General features: G+C 38.8%; 4 protein-coding genes and 1 pseudogene across 9 annotated transcripts in view; 2 read left to right on the forward strand and 3 right to left on the reverse strand.

Moving 5' to 3' along the window:
* LOC110055115 (peroxisomal 2,4-dienoyl-CoA reductase [(3E)-enoyl-CoA-producing]-like) overlaps positions 1 to 2064 on the forward strand; it is a 12112-nt gene extending 10048 nt beyond the window's left edge. Inside the window, exons 9-10 of the mRNA XM_020761495.2 lie at positions 83 to 187; positions 1531 to 2064. Of these exons, the coding sequence (XP_020617154.2) occupies positions 83 to 187; positions 1531 to 1733 (308 nt within the window). The 3' untranslated portion in view covers positions 1734 to 2064. The remainder of the gene's footprint in view (positions 1 to 82; positions 188 to 1530) is intronic.
* A 3267-nt stretch (positions 2065 to 5331) lies between these two features.
* On the reverse strand, positions 5332 to 10223 carry LOC149112551 (uncharacterized). Its single transcript, XM_089288966.1, has 2 exons — positions 7233 to 10223; positions 5332 to 6862 (listed from the first exon to the last, which is right to left on the reverse strand). The coding sequence occupies exons 1-2, from the start codon at positions 7894 to 7896 to the stop codon at positions 6450 to 6452; spliced, it is 1077 nt and encodes a 358-aa protein (XP_089145092.1). The 5' UTR covers positions 7897 to 10223; the 3' UTR covers positions 5332 to 6449.
* A 417-nt stretch (positions 10224 to 10640) lies between these two features.
* On the forward strand, positions 10641 to 13993 carry LOC149112552 (uncharacterized). Its single transcript, XM_089288961.1, has one exon. It carries the CDS (start codon positions 10711 to 10713, stop codon positions 11242 to 11244), a length of 534 nt encoding a protein of 177 aa, XP_089145087.1. The 5' UTR covers positions 10641 to 10710; the 3' UTR covers positions 11245 to 13993.
* LOC110055110 (uncharacterized) overlaps positions 13496 to 23095 on the reverse strand; it is a 37287-nt gene continuing 27687 nt past the window's right edge. For 5 of the 6 annotated variants that reach the window (XM_089288929.1, XM_089288932.1, XM_089288928.1 and 2 more), the window contains 2 exons: positions 21459 to 21551; positions 13496 to 16457 (listed from right to left, as the gene is read on the reverse strand). In XM_089288929.1, the coding sequence (XP_089145055.1) occupies positions 14605 to 16457; positions 21459 to 21551 (1946 nt within the window). In that variant the 3' untranslated portion in view covers positions 13496 to 14604. The remainder of the gene's footprint in view (positions 16458 to 21458; positions 21552 to 23095) is intronic. The other variant, XM_089288930.1, reaches the window with a different exon arrangement.
* On the reverse strand, positions 17251 to 21452 carry LOC149112553 (uncharacterized; annotated as a pseudogene).

Genomic DNA, 23095 nt, shown 5'->3' on the forward strand with positions numbered 1-23095 from the left:
TGCTGTTTTTCATGACATACTTTTTTTGTTCTCAAACAAGCAGAAGCTAACCATTGGTTCCTATGTTTTCCTTTGTTTTTAGAGGGTATGATGAGGCATCTAGCAGTTGAATGGGGTCCAGATGGTGTTCGCGTTAATTGTGTTTCTCCTGGGGCTGTGAAAGACACAGAAGGTTTTCGTAGACTAGGTTAGTAAGTTCATAAAATTTTCGGCTTGTACACAGAAGCTTTACCAACTAACTTCTCGCACCTTTGACATGAGTCCCACCCCTGCAGGAAGCTAATTTTTACTCACCCCTACAGACCAATTTCTCAGGCCTAGCTGAGAAGTTTAATAGTTATTACAACCTAAACTAACATACTCTTTATAACTATTTATAATATAGATAGGACCCTGCGTGTGCTCTGATTGGTCAAAATCCCATGTTTTATCAGAGTATAAAACGTAGGAAAAGTGTGTTTTATTGTTTTGCGCATGTAAAATCTATATCATAAAGCAAATGAAGAAGCCTAAGCCGTGTATTACACTGTGATAAATGTAGAAAACACTTGTCTGCGGCTCGTGTTTTCTACATTTCCCTTGTGTTCTCAAATGCTGTCGTGTTTTATCACAGTGTAGTACACGGCTTAGGCTTCGTTATTTGTTAAGTAAACTGGGGACAATGCAGGAAAAGAAAAGTCAATTTAAGTGATAGTACCATGCCAACCGGGTACAAATTGTACATGACATGGTACATATGTAAGCTGTACAGTAATTTGCTGTGCATTAAATTCAAGCTGCTCACTTCATTTACCAACTGAAGGACATCAAAGCTTATAATAAAGTAGTCATTGAATACATTGGTAAGTCAGACAGGAAAATCTTTGGCTCTCAGCCATGGACCTGCTTCCTTCAGTTTTTACATCAGAAGGATTTCAAGATAAGTGATTTTTTTTTAGGGGGGGCAAGTGTTATTATTTGAGGGCAGGGGAGGGAGAGTAGGGGGAACCATGTCTAAATGGATTTTCTCTAGGAAGGCGGGGTAAGTTTAAAGATACCTATTTCAATGCAATGTCATTGGAGGCTATCATAAGGAGGCTGTCATAAGGAGGCTATCCATATTAAAAAAGAACTACCTCGCCTCAATCAGCAATTACACCATGTAAATCTAAAATTATCCTTTTAATTTACACCTTTTCACGTTCTGTTGTTACTATTTGTCTTAATTAGCATTTTTGTCTACTTATTATTCAACTTGCTTTGTAATCATTCATTCAACTGAAGATGACAGAAGTTCTGTTGAAACATGTCTTTTAAACTTAAAAAAGTGGTCGTTTTCCTTAAAATGTCAGTATAAAAGTAATTTTTAAGGAGTCAAATATCAAACACAATTTTTTTTGGGGGGGGGGGGGTGGGGTTTGAACCTCTCACGTATCCTCCTCACTGTCATTTTTTACCTCAAAACTTATCTACTCTCACAACCAACTTCAAAGAACCAAAGCCTTCAAAAAGAGTAATAATTTCTTATTGTTACTCTTGTTACCTTCACAGGCGGTAAACAAATTCCACCGAACTATGTTCAGAATACCCCTTTACAAAGACTGGGGACTCGACGAGATGTGGCAGATGCTACGCTCTTTCTTGCCAGTGGTGCATCAGCTTTCATCACATCCAATACCTTGATAGTTGATGGTGGTAGCTGGATGACAAACCCTGTTTCCTTGGCGACATTAAAGGCTATTAGCAAGCTATGAACTACACTTGCTATTATCCAGTATCATTTCAACGTAAACACACTCAAAATTGTGTTGATTGAGGTTAAACTTTGTGGGGAACTTTATTTTTCACGCTCTTGAAATTGTATCAACAAACTAGTAGGGAAGATCATAATCACTAGTGAAATTCAACTAAACCGAGTGTATGCGCAAAAAATTTTGCTTTTTCTTTTTGACGTATTTTTAAAATTGTTTTCAATTTGTGGGCTGGTAGGGTGACACACCTTGTAGGGGACGAAATGTTCTTTTGTGTCTCACCTGCCTCTAGCAAATTGTTGAAAAAAATAAATTTTGTTTATGTTTTTTGTAATTAATTTTCTTTGTATTTTGCCTTTTGTTTTACTTGTTAGCTTTTATTTTGCATATTGTACAGGGCTGTCATTAAGGCCGTCTGCTTGATTTTCCCTTGATGCTGTAGGTGAAATTGCCTGTTGTTGATAGAATTAACCCACAAAGTAACAAGGTTTTTCTACATGTGGAGAACTAGGCTACAGGTGACTCAAAACTTAATGACAGTCCTGTTGTATATATACTTTCCTTCTGAATTTAGTATAGTTCAGCAATATTCCCGTGGCAGAGTTCCTGGCCATTTGTTTGTCAAAGTTAGCTGTTTAATTTTCTTTTCGTCTATCGTGTCATCACATTTGTCTTCTACTGCTTCGCTTTGTTGGCTTCATTTTGGTTTGACTAAATTTCTGGTTCTCCACAGCCTTTGATGTCTGTGTTTCAAAAGTGTTTGTGACAACACTGAGCCTCTGAATGAAAGTGGAGCTGGGGTTAACCTCACTTGTGATGATGGAGATTAGAAAGCAGTTCAGAATAATATTAACCCATTGACGCCTGTGCCGCTCGTAACCGTCCGTGCGAAAAAACTCCTCCATTTCCCTGTGCCGCCCGTAACCGCCCGTAACCGCCCGAAAAAAAGCACGTGGGGACAATTGCCTTTCCTACCCTCCCTGAAGACTTTTTGGTTCTCCTATTGTTCCATTGTTCTTGAGGACAAATAAACCAATCAGAATGGGATTTCTGAGCATATTTTTAGAGGAGTTTAGGGGTCTTAGAAAGACGGTTTTTCTTCTTATAATCGCGCGCTCGAAAAGTGCAGGTAGTCATGGCGCGTTGCGGGCCAAATCTAAAAACTTCCAAGGTCTTGTTTTCATTCCTGACACGGATAAATTACTGATTTGGGCTTTAAAATAGAAAGGAAAAATACAAATCAATGTTTAGGTGGCCTCAGAATGGAGGATCAAGGAGTACAGAGTCCTCAAAACTTTCTGGTGAAGAAGTTTTTCTTCCTACAACCGCCGCGAAAACATGAAGATCGGAGCGCTTTGAAGTAAGTTTTGACGACAGATCGCAGATTGAAAGCAGTTTTTCGGACTCAAGGAACAAAAATGGTAATGTACATTATTACTTTGAAGTTGAATTCAACTTTTGAAACGATTCGTAAAGCCACGGGTGTTAAAATGAGTGCAAAAGCGGTCGGACAAAACTCAAGCTTTCGCGTTAGCGTGAAGAATAATTTGAACATTCGGTTCATGCAGCGAAGGCACGTCTGCGAAATTTTGAACAATTTTTTGCTTTTAAATAGGTTTCTTCGTCCCAGTTTGAAGGAAAATTTATTGTTATTGAACTTCCTTTCGTATTTCTTTCATTTAGTTCCCTGTATTTGGGAATTTTAGGTTTTTAAAAGTGAACAGTAATTTGCACGCTGGATTTCTGCATATTTAATTTACGGCGACCTCCAGGCACTTTGTTTATTTAGTTCATTAAGTCCATTTTGAAATCGCACAATTTTATCGCCTTAAATTTAGATTTTTGGTGTACTGTTTCAGTAGCCGGTTTGTTAAAAAAAGCGGAACCGGAAACGCCTTTACGTCTCATTTAGTATGCAAAACGATGTCATGTGACGAAAACTTATTCGAGCATGACAAAGAAACAAGCAGTTCTGAAGTCAGAACGAAAATAGTGTACTTCAGGGATAAAAGTTCAATTCTCGTCGCCTGAATCAATTATGGAAGACCTTCCTTTCTTCTGTGGTTGAGGCTGAGATTTTTCATTGTCTTTGGAGAAGGAATTTAGAGGTGCATATCCTGTGTAATTCTGCGATCGATTTCTTTTGAGTTGTGAAACTCCCTCGAGTGCACGATGCCCAGTGGATAGTACGTTTTTTCCTTTTAAATACCGTTCAATGGCATGATTTTAAGGGAGTCCAGCTCGTTATCATCTCCGTTTCTTTTTGTGACCTCGGCGTAGGACTCAATACTCAGGACCTTATCAAGTTCTTTCGGCTACATTTGTTTTAAGATATTTCCAAGATGGCGGGACTGGCACGGGCTTCGCAAGACGTTCATTCACTATTTTGTGCAGTGTGGCGTATTTTGACTATGTTTATTCACAGCGACAGAGTTGAGCTCTTTTGTTGCTTCGTTTGAAACTACCGGAAACCTGGAAACATGTACCTTCTTGAGATGGCTCTGAATTTGTTGTTGTGTGGTTTTCATTTGTTTATGTTTTACTGGACTCGGTGTCATACGGATCTTGAGCAGATGTTGAAGAAAAATCGCCAAAATATTCGTCAAAACGGACACTGAAAGTTGGAAACTTCCATTAAAGTAGGTCTTCAGCCTGAAGGAGCTCATAATCGTCATTCAGAAACTGTAATTAATTAAATTCGTCAATTTTTTTGGAAAAAAACTACAATAACAACAAAGTTTTGGCAATAATAGTTGCAAAATTCTCCACACAGTGGCCCTTTGCCTTTCATTTTCCTGAAATTTTATTGATTACTTTAAACTAATCTTGAAATCTGATTGGTTGTTTTGTTTTACTGTCCCATTCTCATCGGCTGAGAAAAAGATGCGATTCGGAGCAAAAAATAGTGCGATTCGTGAATAAATCGCACCACTGAGAGCCAATCAGATTGCAAGGATAACCAGTGATTTCAAAATGGATTTAATAAATAATGGTAATTGAACTGAGTGGAGTGCAATTTGGTCTGAAATCATACGCGTGATTTCGAAATCGAACGAGCGCGCAGCGCGAGTTCGATTTGAAATCACAAGTATGATTTCAGACCAAAATTGCACGACATGAAGTTCAATTGCCACTTTATTAGATCCATTTTGAAATCGCACAATTTTATCGCCTTAATTTTTAGACTTTTGGTGTATTGTTCCAGTAGCCGGTTTGTTAAAAAAAAAGCGGAACCGGAAACGCCTTTACGTCTCATTTAGTATGCAAAACGATGTCATGTGACGAAAACTCATCCGAGCATGACAAAGAAACAAGCGGTTTCGAAGTCAGAACGAAAATAGTCTGCTTCAGGTATAAAAGTTCAATTCTCGTCGCTTGAATCAATGATGGAAGGTCTTTCTTTCTTCTGTGGTTGAGGCTGAGACTTTTCATTGTCTTTGGAGAAGGAATTTGAAGGTGCATCCTGCGTAATTCTGCGATGGATTTCTTTTGAGTTGTGAAACTCCCTCGAGTGCACGATGCCCGGTGGATGGTACGTTTTTTTTCTTTCATACCGTTTAATGGCATGATTTTAAGGGAGTCCAGCTCGTTATCATCTCCGTTTCTTTTTGTGACCTCGGCGAAGGACTCAATACTCAGGACCTTGTCAAGTTCTTGCGGCGCCATTTGTTTTAAGATATTTCCAAGATGGCGGGACTAACACCAGCTTCGTAAGACGTTCATTCATTCACTGTTTTGTGGAGCGGGGCGTATTTTGACTATGTTTATTCACAGCGACAGAGTTGAGCTCTTTTGTTGCTTCGTTTGAAACTACCAGAAACCTGGAAACATCTACCTTCTTGAGATGGCCCTGAATTTGTTGTTGTGTGGTTTTCGTTTGTTTATGTTTTACTGGACTCGGTATCATACGGATTTTGAGCAGATGTTGAAGAAAAATCGCCAAAATATTCGTCAAAACGGACACTGAAAGTTGGAAACTTCCATTAAAGTTGGTGTTCAGCCTGAAGGAGCTGATAATCGTCATTTAGAAACTGAAATTAATTACATTCGTCAAGTTTTTTGGGAAAAAAAACACAATAACAACAGAGTTTTGGCAATACTAGTTGCTAAATTCTCCACACAATGGCTTTTTGCCTTTCATTTTCCTGAAATTTTATTGTTTACTTTAAACTAATATTGAAATCTGATTTGTTGTTTTGTTTTACTGTCCCATTCTCAATGGCTGAGAAAAAGATGCGATTTAGAGCAAAAAATAGTGCGATTTGTGAATAAATCGCACCATTGAGAGCCAATCAGATTGCAAGGATAGCCAGTGATTTCAAAATGGATTTAATAAAGCATTTCATTTGAAGTTGTTGTTGAAGTTGTTGTTTTTTGCTTTTTACCTCCTTGAGAAATAAATTATGCTCAGTTGCAAATTCCACTCAGTGTTAAGTTGGTTTACTGAGGCTTGTCAGACACACCTTAGGGACAGACTATTAAATTTTAGAGAGAGAATGGGCAGCAATCAGTTTCTGAGCATGAATTTTTTCCCCCAAATTCAGGTCAGTTTTTCCACCAAACACATAAAAAAGGACAAGGGTACAAAGGCATGCTCATATTTTTTGTGGCGGTTTTTGCTGTGGAGAATTGCCATGTTACAGAGTACATAAACTTAGCTAAACTTGAACCTTGCTACTCTTAACAATAATACTAATTTTCACATAGACTGCTCAAAACTTACTGGAAATATTCCTCTAGTGTTGGAGGCTCAAGTTCAAAATATTCAGATGTCTGATTGCCATATAAACAAGTTATGGCATTGCATAACACTGCACAGACAACATACATTTTGGCCACAGTGCTAAGTCCTATCTTCAGGTTCTTTTTGTAATCTAAAAACTTGAAAGAATTTATGATGTCACCAAAGATCCACTCCACAGAGGTGCGTACTGTACTCATTGCTGTATTATATTCTTCCATTAGTGGTGTAAGATGGGCTTGTCGAAATGGAGCCTGGAGGTGAATGCGGAGGGGATATGCGGGATCACCGTAAACACACATAGGTGTTCCAGCTGGTGAAAAGGCAAATCTCCCTAGGTCATTTAACAATCCAGAATCGGCAAGCATCCCAGCATCATGTTTACGACCCTCTGAAATGCAAAGAAAAGGGTTTAAAAAAGGTTATTTTAAAGCAACTATTGTCTCACAAGAACCCTATACATAGGAAAGAATGGTTTTCATTCCATTTCTCTAGTTAAATTTGGACTAATCAACAGAGAGCCCCATGTGGTATTTCTCACCTGAAAGTACTGACATACTTGTGGGGCCTGAAAGGGTAGAGTTTGTGCGTTCTGGGTTCTAAAATAGGGCATATGTATTTTATATCTATCATTAGTACAGGCCTTAAAACCGACCTTTAAATTGATTATCTTTTGGCAAAGTTAGTGACAATCCTTAGCTTTTTGTGTGTGCAAGACTTGTACTATAAAGGATCTAGAACGACGCAAATGAAGTACTCACCTACTGGTCCAAAGATATTGCCAATTAATCCATTGGGCAACGTAACAGACTGAAATTTCAGTCCATGCACTCTCTTGTGTCCATTGTACACAACTCTTTGCCCAATACCAGGTCTTGAAATTGGCCGAAAAGTGCCATCTATAAAACCAAAGCAGTTTTCCAGTGGTGCACCTTTCCTTGATACTGCTTCAGCATATGTCTGAAGAGCAGCGGGGGCCAGGACGTCTCTGTTCCAATCTGTGACGAGATGTGAGTGGGTTTCATAGATGTAATCTGAGACCTCATTTGAGATCAAACTTAGGACAGATACTGGACGTGGAAATCGAGGAATTATATCGCTGTATCGACAAGGATAGCTTGTCCGCCTCAGTAGCACGCACAGCCCTTCGATGCCATCACATAGGCTCCTTTGTCTGCATTTGACCACAGGAGGAATTTGTAATACATCTGCAAGTCGGGGGAGATCAGCCTTCTCTATTCGAAATGCCGCCTTGCAGTCAGCTTGGCCCATATCATCTAAGTCGAACTTATCATACGACTCGTAACTGCAATCTGGATTTTTCGACTGAAAACAATCGTAAAGTAAAACGAATTCTTCATCAGAAATAGTGTTCTCATTGTGAGATAGCAATAGCAGATCTCGGATATTTTTAAACTTGTTCATTTTTAATTAAACGCTTAAAAGAAACTCTGGAAAGATTGTGCTCAGCGATGGTCGTCTAGTGCCGCCGCGACGTGAAGGAAGCTGCTAAAGGTTTGTATTTGGCGGAAACAACGTCGTTCTCGATCCAGACCCTCTTGTACACCGCCGTTGCCGTCGCTCGAAAAATACGAGTTGCTAAAGGTCCCTATTGTCTCTAGAGACAGAACGAGATGACTATGAATGAAATGTGACGACTGATTCTGCTAACTGCTATTCTTACTTACGCAGCCTAAAATGTTACTGTAAAAGCATTACCTTTTGGTTAACCGACAATCACAATGTCATTTCATCATCCACTAAACTTTCTGATAAAATTAGCGAAATCGATTTCAAAATTTAGAGATCTGAAACTTGATAATGAAAAGCTACCCCAAAACTCGGTTTATGAGGTTATTCATAAGAAGGAGTCTTGCGCAACCTTAACCTTCAACTGAACGATCATACTGTTAATAAAGGGTAAAAGTGAACAAATGAATAGAAGAAGCGGATAAGTTAAAAACATTATATATATTATTCAATGTTTTCGTGCTATTCAACAATTAAATGCAACTTCCTAAAGGGGCCTAAGAGAAATAAAGTGGACAATAATTTTTAGAGTGATTAAGTCTTTTAACACTTATTAAAATATCTTTAGAAAAAAGTACTGTGTCCTGGTACAGGGACAAGTCGAAAGAGGGCATACCACAAGCAGAGTCCTCAAGGACAACCCAAACTGCATCGCAGACTTCTTTACTGTGCTGATAACTAACATGGAGAGGTAATAATGGAAATAAAAATGCTGTTGGCTTTTTGTCTGACAAAAATGGAAAAGCAAAATCTTTGTGAATTAGTTAAACTAAAACGTGCAAATGAAAACAATAATAACTAATTATCACTATTATTGTAAAAATCTTTTCATATTCTTTTTCTTAGAACATGCCACAAATTGTGTCAGACTTAAACATGGAACAGCTCAGACTGAGATGATTTGGATCAAAAACTACACTAACCAAATAAGGCATGGACCGCTGCACTCCCATTAAATTCATCTCGTAATTTGAAGAAATCGGGGTGAAATGGATGTAGGACTGCATGAAGACCTTTCTCTACATGGATTTAACTAGTCTAAAACAGCTTTATCTGATTAATGTACTTGTTATTTTCTCTTTGTTCATCTTGCTTCAAAACCATTAATTAACATCAGTTTCAAAAGCATCTGTGGAATTAACTCCTCATGGCCCATGTATCCTCTCCGAGTAACGGAAACTTCTCGATATAAACCCTGTAAGTTTGCAGATGGCAGGAGACGTTTCTTTCATGATTCCTAGCTTAGGTACCCATGTATTTTTGAAGAAGGTATACAAATACTAAACAATAGTTTCAGTACATTAGTTCAGTAATTCTAACCAAAACTACCTTTCAACTGATACAACAAGGTTGTTGAACTATTTACTTGCAATCCGAGCAACATAGCTGGTAGGAAAATAGAGCAACCTGTGGAAAAGCAAAGCAAACCTGTTGACAGCGTGCTAATGGCTCAGTAGCTTTTTTAGAGCAGTTTTCAATTGGATGTCGACAATATTCTCGTTTTACTTTGGTTTTGCCTTACTTTGCTCTGTTATTGGTGGCCAAACCCCGCACCACCTTCTCGACCAAAAGAGAAGCAAAAACCAATCGTGACTTACTCGCGCACATTTTCCCACGCTCAACAGTGGCTACGTATAATTTCTTCGATTGCTTATTGGTTCATTAAACTGCTTGCTCTTGTTGTGATTGGCTGGAGTAATTACTTTGGTTTTACGACACTCAAATGAAAACCACTCTATGGTGCCAATGATATCAATTCTCACAGAAGTCTGAAACTAGTTTTAAACTACATTTGTCCGAGAACTCCTGGGACAGTTTTTTGAGAACAACTTCTAACGGTGATGTCAAAGCAAAAGATTTATATCCAGTCTCGAAAACTCCGAAGAGAACTCCAAACCCTGACAAGCACTTGAGTTCAACTGAACTCCCATCACACTTCTCGAAAATAACTGCCCCTGAATCCCCGTAATCTGCAAAAGGGTATCTCTCACTTGGGATGCACAAGCAGTTATAGTGCCACTCTTCATCAGGATCATAGAGTTTATCTCTTTCACTTTCTTTGTGTGGCTGAGAAAGTGGCTGTTCTGGTTCATTCACTCTGAACACTTCAACCCGATCGAGCTTCAAAGAATCATGCAGGCCATCGTTCCGTACCCTAAAAATACGGTTATCTCGCAAATAAACTGGCGCATCATCCCATTCGCGGAGGTCTTTTGAGGAGACTGGGGAGCAATGGCGGAGTGAGACGTGTTTTCTTAAGCCGCCCGCCTTAAATTCAATTGCTCTGCGGATTTTAATGGCCGAAACTCTGGAGGAAACACTGAACAAACGGAAAACTAGAGTGTCTTCGTCAGACGAATCTTCGATATCGAACGCTTCTCCAGAAAGCAAAAAATTGAAAAGCGGCGAGCACGCTGTTCGTGTCCATGAAGTAAGCGAGCTAGACACAGAAGAAGACGTAAGTTTACCGGCCTTGAATATGACCGAAGAGTTTAGCGACACACTTCAAAACATTTTAAAGAAGCTAGACAAACTGGACAGTATTGAAAAATCAATGAAAGATTTTCAAGCGACTCTTTTGAAACTTGAAGGACGTGTGCAAAATTTAGAGAGCTGTCACGCCACCACAAGACGCGATGTTGATGATATTAAAAAGAGTTTAAATTCAATCGAAACAGATCGCCAAGAAGCTTCGCAGAGTCTAAAAAAATGCAAGATAATACCAACACGAAGTTAAAATGCCTGGAGGAGGAGAACCTTAAGCTTGGAGCCAGAGTTAAAGAAGTAGAAGACCAACACCTGTATCTTGAAGCCTACTCTAGGCGTGAAAATTTGAAATTCGAAAACATTCCAGAGGACGACGCGAGCAGAGAAGATACGGAATTGGTGCTACGTTCTTTCCTCGAAAGGGATCTTGGCTATGTTGATGCTGCCTCGGTAGAAATCCAACGAGTCCACCGCCTTGGTAAGAAGAAAGAAGGGAAACCGCGGCCTATTCTAGCAAGATTTCTGAGATTCAAGGATTGTCAAAGCATGCTCGCTTTAGGTCCCCGACTGCGAGAAACCAATTTTAAGATGTATCAAGATCTGCCTTTTGAGATCGTGGAGCGGCGGAGGGCACAAATGGATACCTTTAAGAAGGCCAGGAGAAACAACATCCCGGCTTCATTTAGCAAGGCACAGCCCGACAAGCTGTTCGTCCGAGGTAAATTTTGGCCTTTGGGCAAGGAACTTGAACTGTGAGCATAATGTGTCCATACATAGTTTTCTATTTTTTGTTGTTGTTATTATTATGCCTGATAGATTCGGCCTCCGCTACATCTAGAACTAATATTAGGCGGCTCTAAAATGAAAAATACGAACAAAGTAACGAATGCAACCGTATTCCATCAGCAGTCTTCTAATATTATTGATTTTAAGTGTGTTTATGTGTAGATATGTAAATATTCGTATTTTTGATTTATTTTGCCAGCTTCCACTTTCAAGGTTTATTTCAGCAATGCACTTGAGCGCCTTCGATCAAATTATTTTTAACAAAATATATGAGAAAAATGGATCTCAGAATAGGATCGATTAATACTCGGGGACTAGGAGACAAGTTTAAGAGACGTGAAATTTTCAACTGGCTCAAATGTAAAAAAATGTCGGTATATTTTATCCAAGAAGCCCATTGTACGGAAGACAATATACATGATTGGAGAGCTGAATGGGGTTACCAGGCATTATTCAGGTGTTGTTCTAGTAACAAAGCAGGTGTAGCCATACTTTTTAACAATAATTTCAGTTTTCAGCTCTTGAAAGCTTACACCGATCCCAAGGGACGATTCATAATATGTGACCTGATTACAAATGGAAAACACATAACCTTAGCAAATATATACGCTCCAAACGAAGATGATCCGAATTTCTTCACCTCTGTTTTTAATCAGCTACTCGACTTTAAATGCGAGGAGATAATTGTTGGTGGAGACTTTAACCTAGTACTGAGTGTTGACAAGGACAAAAAAGGTGGTCTTGCCAGATCCCACAAAAAATCGCTGGAAGTGATAAACGATTTCTCTGTAAACCTGGATTTAATAGATGCATGGAGAGTTTTAAACCCTGAGAGTTCCAGATTCACGTGGCGACAAAAGAAACCTGAAGTTCACTGTAGGCTCGACTTTTTCCTAGTAAATCAGACTACATTTTGTAACACCGTCAGTGCGGACATATTACCAGGATACAAAACGGATCATTCCATGATTACATTACAAATCTCGCTGCATTCTAACAATAGAGGACGAGGCTTTTGGAAACTTAACACCTCTTTTTTAAATGACATTGAGTATGTTAATCGGATAAAATCAATCATAAAACAAACCAAGGTTGAATACGCGCAAGATGATACTGTTAACCCTAATTTACTATGGGAAATGGTTAAATTGAAAGTGAGAGAGGAGTCCTTGAAATATGGAACTTCTAAGAAAAAGAAACTCGCTAGAAAAGAGGAGGAAATAGAACAAGCAATCGCAACTCTTGAAAAACGTCTTCCTGAATTAAGTGGCGACGAAACTCGACGAGAACAAGTGTGGTCGGACCTTGAAACAAAGAAACGCGAACTGGCGGCAATAATAGAATACAGTATCAGATCCTTTTTTCAAAGAAATTCTTGAAATCTGGTCAGAAGCCAATTATGAAGAAAAGATTGTATCAGACTATCACTTTCGGTCATCGCCCTTATGGTATAATTCACTAATAAGAGTTGGGAATAGACCAGTGTTTTTTAAAGAATGGTTCCTCAAAGGAATAACAAAAGTAGAACATTTAATGGATGACTCCGGAAAGTTTCTCTCGCTCACTGCTTTCCAGACTATACATGACCTGACAGCCCGACCTTTAACCTTTCTTGGAATCATTTCTTCAATAAAACTTCTTCAAAGATATATACCCCATAACATCAGAACCTCCATTAAACATGAAAGTTTCTTGTCAAAATTTTTAAAAAGCAGAAAACCTAGTAGACTAGTATATAAGAAACTTGTATCAGGAAAAAGTGAACCACCCAATCAAAGTCAACAAAAGTGGGAGGAAGACGTCACTCTCGCAACAAAACAAGAGCTCAACTGGAAAAAGGTTTACCAAGTGGCTTTTCAATGTACAAAGAGCACAAAACTTATAACTTTCAATTTTAAATTTCTTCATAGAAGAATATCAACAAACAAGTTCTTGAAAAAAATTGGTCTCGTCGATAGCGAGAAATGCACTTTCTGCGAAAGAGAAACAGAGAAACTTGTACATTTATTTTGGGCTTGCCCAAAAACTCAATATTTTTGGAACAATTTTGAAGTATGGCTACAGTCTTGCCAAGTTATTGCCAAGGAGACACCCTTAGAGCCTGATACAGCACTGGGCCTAAGGCCGGATAGCTCTAAACATAAACTCCAAATTAACTTCTGCTGCTTAAATGCTAAATATTACATTTGGCTATGTAGACAGAAAAAATGTTCTCCAAAACTAAATGATTTCTTACTGTATTTAAAACATATCTATGAAATGGAAAAAAATACAACTACAATCGTTTTAAAAAAGTGGGAGCCTCTGTTGCCTCTTTTGTAATCTCTTGACAACTCGACCCTAGTCCCCTGAAAACGAAAATAAAAATGAAAGGAAAAGAAACAAGGCGCATATATATATTCCATGCATATTTTCTGTAATTTGCAACTCGGAATGTACATTAGTGACAGGAGTAAACTGGTATGATCTTACCGTGCTAGAATTGTAAGAAGGGCAAGTAATCTAATTATGTTGTATTGTAAGCAGTGTAAGTATTAGTATTGTTAGTAGCGTGAGTATGCGTATTATATAGAGTAAGTGTTAGTATCGTAAGTGGCGTAAGTAATAAGTTTTTTGTAAGTAGTGTAAGTAACTACATTAATATTGTATTGTAAGTAGTGTGAGTAGCATTTAAAAAGAATAAAGAAAAAAAAAATTAAAAAAAAAAAAAAAAAAAAAACTCCTCATGGCCCATGTATCCTCTCCGAGTAACGGAAACTTCTCGATATAAACCCTGTAGGTTTGCAGATGGCAGGAGACGTTTCTTTCATGATTCCTAGCTTAGGTACCCATGTATTTTTGAAGAAGGTATACAAATACTAAACAATAGTTTCAGTACATTAGTTCAGTAATTCTAACCAAAACTACCTTTCAACTGATACAACAAGGTTGTTGAACTATTTACTTGCAATCCGAGCAACATAGCTGGTAGGAAAATAGAGCAACCTGTGGAAAAGCAAAGCAAACCTGTTGACAGCGTGCTAATGGCTCAGTAGCTTTTTTAGAGCAGTTTTCAATTGGATGTCGACAATATTCTCGTTTTACTTTGGTTTTGCCTTACTTTGCTCTGTTATTGGTGGCCAAACCCCGCACCACCTTCTCGACCAAAAGAGAAGCAAAAACCAATCGTGACTTACTCGCGCACATTTTCCCACGCTCAACAGTGGCTACGTATAATTTTTTCGATTGCTTATTGGTTCATTAAACTGCTTGCTCTTGTTGTGATTGGCTGGAGTAATTACTTTGGTTTTACGACACTCAAATGAAAACCACTCTATGGTGCCAATGATATCAATTCTCACAGAAGTCTGAAACTAGTTTTAAACTACATTTGTCCGAGAACTCCTGGGACAGTTTTTTGAGAACAACTTCTAACGGTGATGCCAAAGCAAAAGATTTATATCCAGTCTCGAAAACTCCGAAGAGAACTCCAAACCCTGACAAGCACTTGAGTTCAACTGAACTCCCATCACACTTCTCGAAAATAACTGCCCCTGAATCCCCGTAATCTGCAAAAGGGTATCTCTCACTTGGGATGCACAAGCAGTTATAGTGCCACTCTTCATCAGGATCATAGAGTTTATCTCTTTCACTTTCTTCGTGTGGCTGAGAAAGTGGCTGTTCTGGTTCATTCACTCTGAACACTTCAACCCGATCGAGCTTCAAAGAATCATGCAGGCCATCGTTCCGTACCCTAAAAATACGGTTATCTCGCAAATAAACTGGCGCATCATCCCATTCGCGGAGAAGGTCTTTTGTGGCAGTGAATCCTGTTGTTCGACCACTCTTACATAACTCCTGAACGTTCTTTATATCATTCGTTGTTGTGCAATTTCCGTTGGGGAAATACTTCGTGCCAACTAATTTAGTTGTGCCTATCTCTCTTAGTTTATCCACTTCATCTGGGCTCAACTCAGCAACAGCAGCATCCACGTAATATTTCTTGTCATGCAACTGTACATTGCTCTTGATACCTTTTGTGAAAGTTGCTACATTTCTTGGTGGATTTTGCAGACATTGCTCAAAATTGTGCTTGTACTCCTCTAACTCGGGTAGCTTCGTATTGCACAAGGTCTCTACGCGCTTTTCCCGTACTTCCACGTCATCTGGAAAATAATGTCTGAAGGGCTGTTTGTACTTCTCTTCCATGAATCCGATTTCATCAGGGTTTGTTGTATTATCCTTAATAAGTTTAATATGTTGTCCTTCTATTTCCTTGACGACGTTGAATTTCTTTCTTACCCGAGTTTCAAAATCATCAAGATCATCAAGATCACCAAGAACAGCAAGAAGATCATCAATTTCACCTGCACGAGGTCCAGGGGCTACCGTTTTTAACGACAGCATGTACCATCTTAAATTCCACAATGCGACATTCAGATAGTCACTCAAAGCAGGATGAATAATTTGCGGCTGTTCTCCACCATTCACCACATGATTACAAGTCAGTAAATAAAAGTTACTGCCGTTTTCTTTCTTTTCTTCCACAATGGCTCCTAGAGTCCCAGATGCTTTCTCCCCTTGGACACCAATGCTGGCACCCAAACGAAGATGTTTGAATGACTTTTGTGCGTCATTTGGTTCCCATGATTCCCATGGTTTCCCAGCTGTGTGATACCAAAATCCATCCACCACATCCACACAGTACCCACCAACACTCTGAGGAATCTTAGACTCGCCGATCGGAATGTGTCCTTTTCCAAGCACATAGACAGTGATACATGACTCTGTTGTCTGCTTTGATTCTGTTATTTTCAAAGAGGGTTGCACGGCAGTGACATTACGATAGTTAGAGAAGACATGTAGATTTTTACTGATGATATCACTGATTTTATCAACCTCATCTCCCTCTAGTCTTCCTGGTTTCCCAGAAGGATACTCAAGATTTTTTACTTTAAGCACTCTTGATCCCTTGTTGTACAGATCTAAGCAACGAACATTGATCTGTTTGTGTGCGAAGACTTCTTCGGCTGCTTCTTTCAAGTCTTCTAATATGCCAGACTTTCCACTATAAACGTATAAACACACCTCAACCTGGTCACATTCTTTTCTGTATGGCAAGACACGCACACATTCCTTGTGTTCCTCTTCAAACTTCTTGGTTAATTTTATGAGATCCTCATCAGCCAATGATGGACAACGTTCTAACGCAAATAAATGAAAGAATAAAATATGTTAATAAAATTAATGAAAGGTAGCATTTCTTAATTTATACATGTATGAATATGGTAGCAGTAAATATTTGAAGGAGTGAAGGGCAGTATTTATTGTACATGTTAGTAAAATTGAAAGAGAAAGGAAATTCTTAATTCAACATGAAATTGAAGAGCTCGGTGCAAAAGAGGCGTAAGTGAAGATTTAACCTGAAAATCTCAATTTAGATAAAATTTGCTCTCATTTGGCCTACAAACTGGTTGTCATGTCTGAAACGTAGGCCTGTCGCTAATTTATGATTTGCAGGCCTGAATTTGAAAATTAGCGTATGACTTTAACCTGAGACCAAAACAAAACTATGCATTAGATCCTTGTTTCTGTTTCTTGAGTTTTTAGCAAAAGCCATATGCTAATTCATTGAATTCTAGCCCTCAGGTCACAAAATAAGTAGTCCTACGATTTTCACATGATAACCAGTCTGCAGACTAAAGTAGAGCGAATTTAGTCAATGATGGTTGAAGAGCCCTAACCTATCATGAACAATCAGCAACTATCATGCGCGCGGTCAAACGGTTTGAAGAAGTTTGTGATAGTCATGCAAGCAAGCTCAGGTGAGTCTCTAGAGCCTGGCTCCTGCCGGGCGAAAATGGCATCTCAAAACCTTTCAAACATAGTATGAGTCTTTCCCGGAGAAAGAGAGGAATTAACTGAAGATGAAGCTGGACAGCGTAGGTGGAAGAGTGGACGGACGAGAAAATAGATACAAGGGAGAGACGAGAAAAGTTTGCTTGTTTTTTTCGCTTATGCATTCCTTTCCATTTCTGGTTTGTTCTAGTCTTTCCCCGCTTGCCAGTCTGATTACGACCAACATTAAAAAAGCAGCTATATATATATTTAAGCCAATAAAAGCTGTATCAAAAACATTGCGAAGTTTTGAAGTTTAGGCTGCGATGCTATGGAGAAGGACTTTTTCTTTCTCTATCAATCTTCTCTCTCCAACAACAACCACAGCCTGTCAATTTGGGGGGAAACCTCTGATCATAAAACTATTATCTATCATGCACGCGGTCAAATGCAAAAAAATATCATCAATTATCATGAGAAATTTGAGCAGGCTCAAACTCAATCATACTCTAATAGTCGATGACAGTGCATGATAGTTGCTGGTCAAACGATAGCACGCGTTTCAGTTGTCATCAACTGTCATCAACTATCATGCGCTGTTTGGCCAGGGCTTTACATCATTTCTGCAGCAAGCCCTCCAATTAGCATCACTTCTCAAAATCTCTTTTCAGGACTAGGTTCATTAGGTCTAGGTTTATTTTATTTCCGTCATACTTAAGGTACAAAAACAAACTAAATAAATAAAAGAGGTAAAAAATATAAAAAGAAAACCTAAAGAAAAAATGGCGAGGAGGCCCTAGGAGGAAGCATAGGGCTAATAGAACAAGGCTTCGTTATTACAATGCTGTTACATAATGAAAGGCCAACTTGCCAGAGATATACAGAAGTGAAGGAACTTGCTTTTGATAATTTTGTCTAAGATAAACGGAACAGACAGAAGGAAGGCTATTTGTTTTGAAGAGGGTTGTAACACTTAAATTTCACCCTACAAAGTCCTACAAAGACTCAACCATGCGCAAATGTAACGCAAATGTCACGCTTCTCTTTTGGAGCTTTCACTAACGTTTCCTTACTGATGAAATCAAAACCATATACCTACGAGTGCTTTTTAATTCAATTTTCTGAGTTTTAGTGGCTCATAGTCACTTTGATAGTTTAGAAAGGTTGGAAAATGTCGTGTTTTCTTTGAATTTGAGTTCTTGAACATAATGGCGACACTTTTTTAAAAAAGAAATTTTAAGATGTGAACTGACCTTCCGTGGGAGTCCATTTGGATTGGCGAGTGTTGGGTGGTTCAAAAATATCTTTTTCCAATTTATTATAGTTGTTTTCGTGGTCATGGAGAAAATCTTGCAGTTCAACGCAGCCAATAAATCTTTCAATACCTTGTTTGACTGAAAATTCGTCGGTTTGTTTGGTTGCACGAACAAAATTTAAACCTTTGTTAAAGGCACATTTTTCTAAATCAAAGAGCGGTAGATTTTCAGGAATGGTCACTACTGTGTTGTGAGCTTCAAGTCGTGGGTCGTTGCAAACTTTAGGACTTATTGCTTTAGCATCAATAAAAGAGGTTACTTCTAGCTGATCTTCTAAACGCCTCCATCGTCTTTAAAGTCTTCGTTTTTTTCACTGACACTAACACTGTTATACGTTTTTGGTGTTTTCAAATGACGTCACGGCGGCCATATTGGTGTCCCAAAACAAAGAAACGGGGGTCATGTTGATGTCACAAACTAAACTTCTGGGAATTGAACTCTATTTTTATGCAAATACCTTCTTTTGTTTCAGTAAACCAATATGGCTGGTAGTCACGTGAATAAAAACGCTCTATAGACTGATGAAAAAAACTATCTTTAGCGAGTAGACTTGCTTTGCAATATCTTGTTCTGTAATTACAAATGTCAGGTCATACGGTTAATTTCTCCGCTAAGTACCTTGCTACCAGGTTATGTATACATTTATGAATCATTATTACATCACTTCTCTATGTACATTAAAAGTAGCCCAACTAAGCTCTTCAACACCAACCTGATGTGTTCAAACGTTCTTGTCCCGTCACTATACAGGCTACAAAGTTCTGGATTAATTGACTTTCAAGATATTGGCATGAATAGATTGTGCTTAAATCGATGGGCAAATTTTTGGAAAGTTCTGAAGGACACCAAATTATCATTATTTTCCTTCTGTGACGTTCGTAGTGCAGACTGTCGATCAATTTGTTGGGCGCGATGATGGCCCGCTTGAACAACAGAAGCAGGATAGCCACATTTGTCGAAGAAATCCCACATTTCCTCTGATTTTAAGGTAAAATTAGAGTCATCACTACAAAGACGACGAAGTCTAAGAACCTGAGAATAACGAATGGAATTCTTGACATGTAATGATGTGAAGATGAATACAACAAATAACTATGAGAATCTGTGGGTTTCTAGTGCACACTGGTGCATAAACCATTGCCTTTGATAGAAACTTTGATATCCAGAAATGCTAAAGATGTATCGGAAATTTCCCAGGTATATTTAAGAGCAGGATGAAACGAATTGACAGCAGTTATAAATTGATTGAGGTTCTCCTGGTAGAAGAGGTAGCGCCGATACAGTCGTCAATGTAGCGAAAGTAGAGTTCAGGTTTGGGGCCGTTGTATTGATTGAAAAATTGGTGTTCAACGTAACCTACGAAAAGACTGGCGTAGCTGGGTCCCATTTTGGTACCCATGACCACGCCATTGATTTGTTTAAAATAATTGTCTGCGAATGAAAAACAGTTGAGTGTTAACACTAGTTCAGCCAGGCGGAGTAGTGTTTCTGAGCTTGATTCCTTAACAGCGCGTAAATCAAAAATATGTTTGAGGGCTAGAAGACCTTCGCCATTTGGGATGACGGTGTAAAGAGATGTAATATCCATAGTGAAAATAAGTTTGTCTTCGCCCAGGAAATTGAAATCGCGACAAATTTGAAGTGCGTGTTGACTGTCTTAAACGCACGACGGTAAAGATCTGACGATAGGTGCCATAATTTTGCCTAAATAGCTGGAAATGAGTTCGCTAGGGCAAGTACAGACAGAGACAATAGGTCGACCTGGGTTGTTAGGTTTGTGAATTTTAGGTAAAAAGTAAATACACGAAGTTCTAGGACTGGTAATGATAAGATTGGTAGCAGTAGCCGGCAATTCTTGTTTGACTATAAGGTCGTTAATAGTGCTCTTGACAATTTGTTGGTTAGTGGAAGTGAGATCTTTATCGACTTTAGCATAAAAAGAGGTGTCAGAAAGTTACCGCAAAGCTTCTTTTTGGTAGAGGTCGGCCCGCCAAACAACGAAAGCGCTGCCTTTGTCGGGCGCTTTGACAATTATGTATTTGCGCTTACTAAGATTTTCTAGCGCCGCCCTCTCTACCGAAGAAAGGTTGGAAAATTTGGTGTTACGATTGAAATTAAGTATATTCATGTCATGACGGCATTTATTAATGAAAAAATCCAAAGAGGCGAACTGGCCCTCTGCGGGAGTCCACTTCGATTTTCGAGTCTGAAGCGTCTCGAAAGTATCTTTGTCCGAGGTGTTATAATCATCCTCTTCATCATGGAAAAGGGCACACACAACCCACAATTCCTCGATTCGCTCCGACGAAGGGCTAATGCTTGAAACGTCAGCTTTCGAATCTCTTTACGGTGGCCAATTCACATTATCAACCCAGTTGATAAAACCAAATTATCTTGTTATACTCCTCACCGACGCAGCACCAAATTTTCTTTAGAAACTTACCCCCTCTATCTGTGATTGCAACACTGGTAGTATTTTCAGTTACTTCAAAAATGTCAATATTTATAATTTCTTTCTCATACTATAAAAATATACACAGGGGTAGTAGAAAAAGAGGTAGTCAGGTGCCTGAGCGTTAAACATGTTGTTACCCCAGTACGGACAGTCAAAAGAAATTTATATCAGAAAGCCCTCCAGCAAATCTCATGTAGACCAATTAAACCTACATTATTATACATCATTGATTTTAATTTTGTGATCCACTGATAAAGTTTGATACATGTACTCACAAATGGTCTAGGTCTAGGTCTAGGTATAAGCCTTTGCTAACCTTTATACAGCAGAAAACAGATTAATGCTTTACTGAAGGAGAATCCATCCAGGGATTAAATTATTCCAGAAATTGAATTATTTTTTAAGGGGTTTTATTGAGCTAAAGTCAGAATGGCTACTCTGGAATACATTGTAATCCGGAATATACTCTTATTCCAGAACAAGGTCAACCAAACACTCCCGTAAAAAGCTTTGTTACTCTTCTACAACATGATCAGTGCACACATCCATTACAAAGTCAGCATGTACAGGTGTATTGTGCATGAAGAAACACAAACCTCTTGGTTCAGCTGTTGCCAAGTCTCCTTTTCTGTCACTGACTGCTTCTCTGTAATCTAAAGAAGATGGTGAAGCTGTATCTCCATCTGCATCTGATGAGAAGGAGAGATCTTATTACACGGCTACATGTTTCATTCAAGTCGACAGACATTGACATGAATTAAAGCTGAGGTTTTAGTAAGGTTTTTTATCGGGAGGGCATCAGGGTTTGACATCTAGAGCCCCGCTAATGCCAAGGAATTTTCCTTTGCTTCAAGTGGTGTTCATTTCCTTTCTAGAGCTAACGCTTACAAGGAATTACTTGCGCTTATTTGCCAGTACTTTAAATCACCCTTCAGCTATATATGCTATAGCTTCCTATGATATACAATTTGCCAAGAATTCTCCGCCATCTTTTGTAAAAATGCGTCTCCTTGACAGTTTGTTGTATAATAAAAAAAGTCTTCTCGCTCGATCTTGCAGAATATTAGCCTGCGAACGCAGACGTATTTCCGGCTGTCACTTGGTTCCGCCGAAAAATAACGTCTGCGAACCCGAGCAAGGAAACGATTTCTGTGACGTAATGACTTTTGTTTCTCCTTGGCCAATCAGATTCCATGATAGAATGAAACTCGAGTGCTCCTCGCAGCGAATACCTCGCGTAGAGTCGCGCAGTAGTTCTGGGGCTATTTGAGCTAAACTGTGATTGGCTTAGAATTCCTACGTCACAGAAATCGTTTTCTGGCTCGGGTTCGCAAACGTTATTTTTCGGCGGGACCAAGTGACAGCCGGAAATACGTCTGCGTTCGCAGGCTAGCAGAATATAGTCTTAACTCGCTGGCCTCTTTGAAGTTTTTCAGTAATTGGCGATGTTTACCTTACTTTATTCGCCTTGAAATCTCCTAAAACTTTGCAAGGAATAAAAAAAATTGTTTCTTTGCTAAAGATCTGAAATTGCTTCTGAAAACGGTCCCCATACAAAAAATGGCCAATTTTTGCCCATTTTCAAGAGCAAAAAGCTACTCCTTATACCTCATATATCAACTTACTTAACGGCTTAAATTGAAGATTCAACCTTCTTCTTCAAAAAGCCGCGCGTGAAAGTTGAAGTTTTAACTCCTGGAAACCAGAACAGTAAGTTTTATCAACGCTATTGGGCCAATTTGGACCCTTTCGTCTCTTAATCAGGGCATTTCACGACACGCAAACATTCAAATTTGCCGCTTCGCCGGTCATGAATAATTAATAATGTCCAGGCATTCTACCCGATGCAATTTTCTGAGTTTAGTGGCTCATAGTCACTTTGATAGTTTAGAAAGGTTGGAAAATGTCGTGTTTTCTTTGAATTTGAGTTCTTGAACATAATGGCGACACTTTTTTAAAAAAGAAATTTTAAGATGTGAACTGACCTTCCGTGGGAGTCCATTTGGATTGGCGAGTGTTGGGTGGTTCAAAAATATCTTTCTCCAATTTATTATAGTTGTTTTCGTGGTCATGGAGAAAATCTTGCAGTTCAACGCAGCCAATAAATCTTTCAATACCTTGTTTGACTGAAAATTCGTCGGTTTGTTTGGTTGCACGAACAAAATTTAAACCTTTGTTAAAGGCACATTTTTCTAAATCAAAGAGCGGTAGATTTTCAGGAATGGTCACTACT

This window comes from Orbicella faveolata, unplaced genomic scaffold, assembly GCF_042242905.1.
Source record: "Orbicella faveolata isolate gen_17 unplaced genomic scaffold, um_ofav_v1 contig_2, whole genome shotgun sequence".
In the NCBI taxonomy this organism is placed as follows: Eukaryota; Metazoa; Cnidaria; class Anthozoa; order Scleractinia; family Merulinidae; genus Orbicella; species Orbicella faveolata.

Coding starts and splice junctions, on each gene's coding strand:
- LOC149112552 (XM_089288961.1), top strand. CDS start 10,711: ATGCAAGATAATACCAACACGAAGTTAAAATGCCTGGAGGAGGAGAAC.
- LOC149112551 (XM_089288966.1), bottom strand. CDS start 7,896: ATGAACAAGTTTAAAAATATCCGAGATCTGCTATTGCTATCTCACAAT. Junction 6,863..7,232: donor CAATATCTTTGGACCAGTAG/GTGAGTACTTCA, acceptor TTTGCATTTCAG/AGGGTCGTAAACATGATGCT.